A 3073-nucleotide genomic window follows, 5' to 3' on the forward strand; every position below is an offset into this window, starting at 1 on the left:
AATTAAAAAAAAAAAAAAAATGAGTCCTGGAGACTGGAAATTCCAGGCCAGCCTGGACTGGCTGCAGAGCAAGACAGAAGCCAGGTGTGATAAGACATGCCTGTAACTGAAGGACTACGAAGGCTGGGGCAGGAGGGTCACCTGCCTCAAGTGATGCTCAAGTGACAAACTCAAGGCCCCTTTGGGCTACATTGTGAGTTCAAGACCAATGTGAATTACATAGCAAAGTCCTATCTCAGATGAATGAATGAATGAATGAATGAATGAATGAATGAAAAACCAAGCCAGTCTGGACCCACTCACTCACCCTCATCAGCTGTGGGTCATCCCCGAGCACAGCCCAAGTCACTTGCTGATAGTACTTGAGCAGGTCATCAGTCAGTGAGGACACCGCACTGGGCACTGTGGGAGGGACAGGAAGTGGGGACCTCTCCCCTCCCCCAGCGTGACCCCTTAAGCCCATACCACCCTGACACTTGAGAGCCACTCAGATGGGGCTATGCACCTCTTGCTGCCCGCCCTCCCTACCAGCTCTGCCCACTGCCCCACAGGACACCCAGGACAGCGGCATCTCCCACAGGACCCCAGGCTGCCACCCAGACTCATGTTCTGGCCTCCAGCAGCGGCACTGCCGCTCACCACAGGCTCCACGGCCCCTCACCTGACCCTTGGGGAGCCAGGTTCCCTTTGCCATCCAGATAGGAGACATGAACTAGAAGCAGACAGAGAGGGCATCAGCCTGGGCTCTACCCCTCCAGGTCTTGCCCAGGTGCAGTCAGCCCAGCACTACCACCCATAGGACCCAGGGCCACCTCTTAGGGTTGTCTCTGCGCAGCCCTTCGGGATGTTAGTGGCGAGGGCCAGCTCCACCAGGTTCACCTCTCTGTCCTCAGGGAAGTAGAGCTCACCCTCCCTGCTGGGGCGCAAGGGCAGGGCCTCCTGGGACCCATAGCCACACACGGCCTGAGGAAAGCAACAGAGCTGCCTGAACCCAGGCCCCGAGGTCACCAAACACACAAGCTACCTGCCCTGCTACATGGGTATGAAAACACCTTGCTCTCATCAGAACACACAAGCAGGCCTAGGCCTGAGCTAGGAGGCCCAGTCAAAAATTCCCTGCCCCGGCCAGCAACATCCTTACTGCTCCGGCCAAGGCTCAGGTCCCTTGTTCCCAGCCCACACAGGACCTCCTGCTGCCATGTGTCACCTCCATGTCCCACCCACTTGCAGCCCCATCGTGCACCCACTTACCTCCACACTGCTCCAGCGAAGGGCCCTGTTGAAGTCCTCCACAGTCAGCTTCCGCCGCCTGGTGTGCTTCATGTACTGAGAGCTGTTCTGGGTGCACAGGAGTCAGAGAAGGGAGAGGGACCCCTAAGAGGGGACAAGGCTAGGACTGGGGCAGCTCAGGCTGTCTGTGCCTGTTTCTTACCACAGGAGGCGAAGTCTGCCCCCATCGGCCAGCAAGGCTGTCACAGGCCCCTAGAAGCCACACAGCTCTGCCCTGACGAGCCCTGTCACACTGGGGCATCAACACGGAAGGGAGCAGTGAGGGCCCAAAAGCTCACCTGAGTGGCCTCTCGGAGCCGGTAGCACACATCCTCAGCCAGCAGCGCTGCCACCTCGTCACTCAGCTCCAAGCCTGTGCTCTCAGCCATGAGACGCACTGACTCCCGCGGTATCTCCACAAACCGCCTCTCCTCACGTTCGGACATGGCCCTGGCGAAGCTGGGGAGATGTGGTTGGCCCAGTTGCTCACGTACCCAGGAGGCAGAGACAGCAGACTGACAGTCTCCTCTGTCCTGCTGCTCCTGCAGGGAGCGTAGGGCTCCCCAGCGAGGAAATTGAGGCTCACAGAAGGACCAGGCCAGCCTGCTAGCTGAAGGGGAAGCAGAGAGAGGCTTCAGCAGGCACAGGAGTCCTGAGCTCTGCTATATTTTGCCATGAAACCGGGGCAGTGGACCCCTGCTCTCATTCACGGCTACCTCGGGGTGAGTGGACACTCTGCAGAGGCCAGAGGCCAAGGCTCCAGAGCCTTGTGGAGCTGCACAGCCCTAGCGCCCAGGAAGCCCAGGCTTCAACCCAGCACCACTGCCAAACACGGCACGACACCAGCAGGAATCCCCACCACCACTAATTACAAACAAAATCTCCAAGGCAAGCTTGGCATCACAGGATGTAGTCCCAGGTACTCAGGAGGCTGAGGCACAAGGATCACAAAAAAAAAAAAAAAAAAAAAAAGAAAGACCTGCGAGATAGCTTAGCAGAATAGGCGCCTGCTTAGGCAAGTGCAGGGACCAGGGTTTGATTCCAGATATGGCATGCCACGCCAGCCCTGCCCCCAGGGGCGCTGAGTTAGCACTGAATCCTGGAATGGTGGCATCCCGTCATGCCTGTAATCCCAGGGCTGGGGAGGCTGAAACAGGAGGATCACTACGGGTCTGAGCTGCAGAGTGAGACCCTGTACCAAATACATGAAATTTTAAAAAATAAAATTTAAAATAGACTGTGGGGTAGAATTTGCCAAGCATGTATTCAGATCTGAGTTCAATTCTCAGTACCACAAAAATACTTCGTACAACTACCATCAACTAAAATTTAACTTTAAAAGCTTTTTTCATAGTATTGGGTATTGAACACCGGCCTTGGCACTAAGCTACATCTCCAGTCGTTTTTACTTTAAATTTGAGGCAGGGTCTGCTTAAGCAGCTGGGGTTCACCGTGGCAACCCCATCTCAGCCTCCAGGGATGACAGGGATGGGCGATGGGCCACCAGGCCTGGCTGAAAAGCTCCTTTTTTCCCGACAGACTTGCTCAAAAGTCTCCACAAGTGCAAACTCCCTGGCGTGGTACCTCATTTGGCTCCAGTCCCTCCTGAGACCTGCTAGCTGTGTCTCAGCCTTCCGAGCCCCGAGCCCTGTGCCAGGCTCCGGAGGCTGCACGGCTGCCGGGTCTGGTCCTGCCCGCCTGGCAGCGCGGCCTGAAGGCGGAACCAGGTCCGTCGCCAGCACAAGGCGGGCGCGGCAGAAGGGCCCGAGCCCGCCGCCCGCCCGCCCTGCCGCCCGCCCGCCCG

The 3073-nt window shown here is 57.4% G+C and overlaps 1 protein-coding gene across 1 annotated transcript in view; it reads right to left on the reverse strand.

Moving 5' to 3' along the window:
* The window catches only part of Taf6l (TATA-box binding protein associated factor 6 like), a 13313-nt gene that overhangs the window by 9651 nt on the left and 589 nt on the right, over window positions 1-3073 (reverse strand). The window contains exons 2-6 of the mRNA XM_023707042.1: window positions 1569-1728; window positions 1252-1338; window positions 813-963; window positions 662-712; window positions 308-402 (exon numbers count right to left, since the gene is read on the reverse strand). Of these exons, the coding sequence (XP_023562810.1) occupies window positions 308-402; window positions 662-712; window positions 813-963; window positions 1252-1338; window positions 1569-1715 (531 nt within the window). The 5' untranslated portion in view covers window positions 1716-1728. The remainder of the gene's footprint in view (window positions 1-307; window positions 403-661; window positions 713-812; window positions 964-1251; window positions 1339-1568; window positions 1729-3073) is intronic.

This window comes from Octodon degus, unplaced genomic scaffold (assembly GCF_000260255.1).
Source record: "Octodon degus isolate 3935 unplaced genomic scaffold, OctDeg1.0 scaffold00279, whole genome shotgun sequence".
NCBI classification, from domain to species: domain Eukaryota; kingdom Metazoa; phylum Chordata; class Mammalia; order Rodentia; family Octodontidae; genus Octodon; species Octodon degus.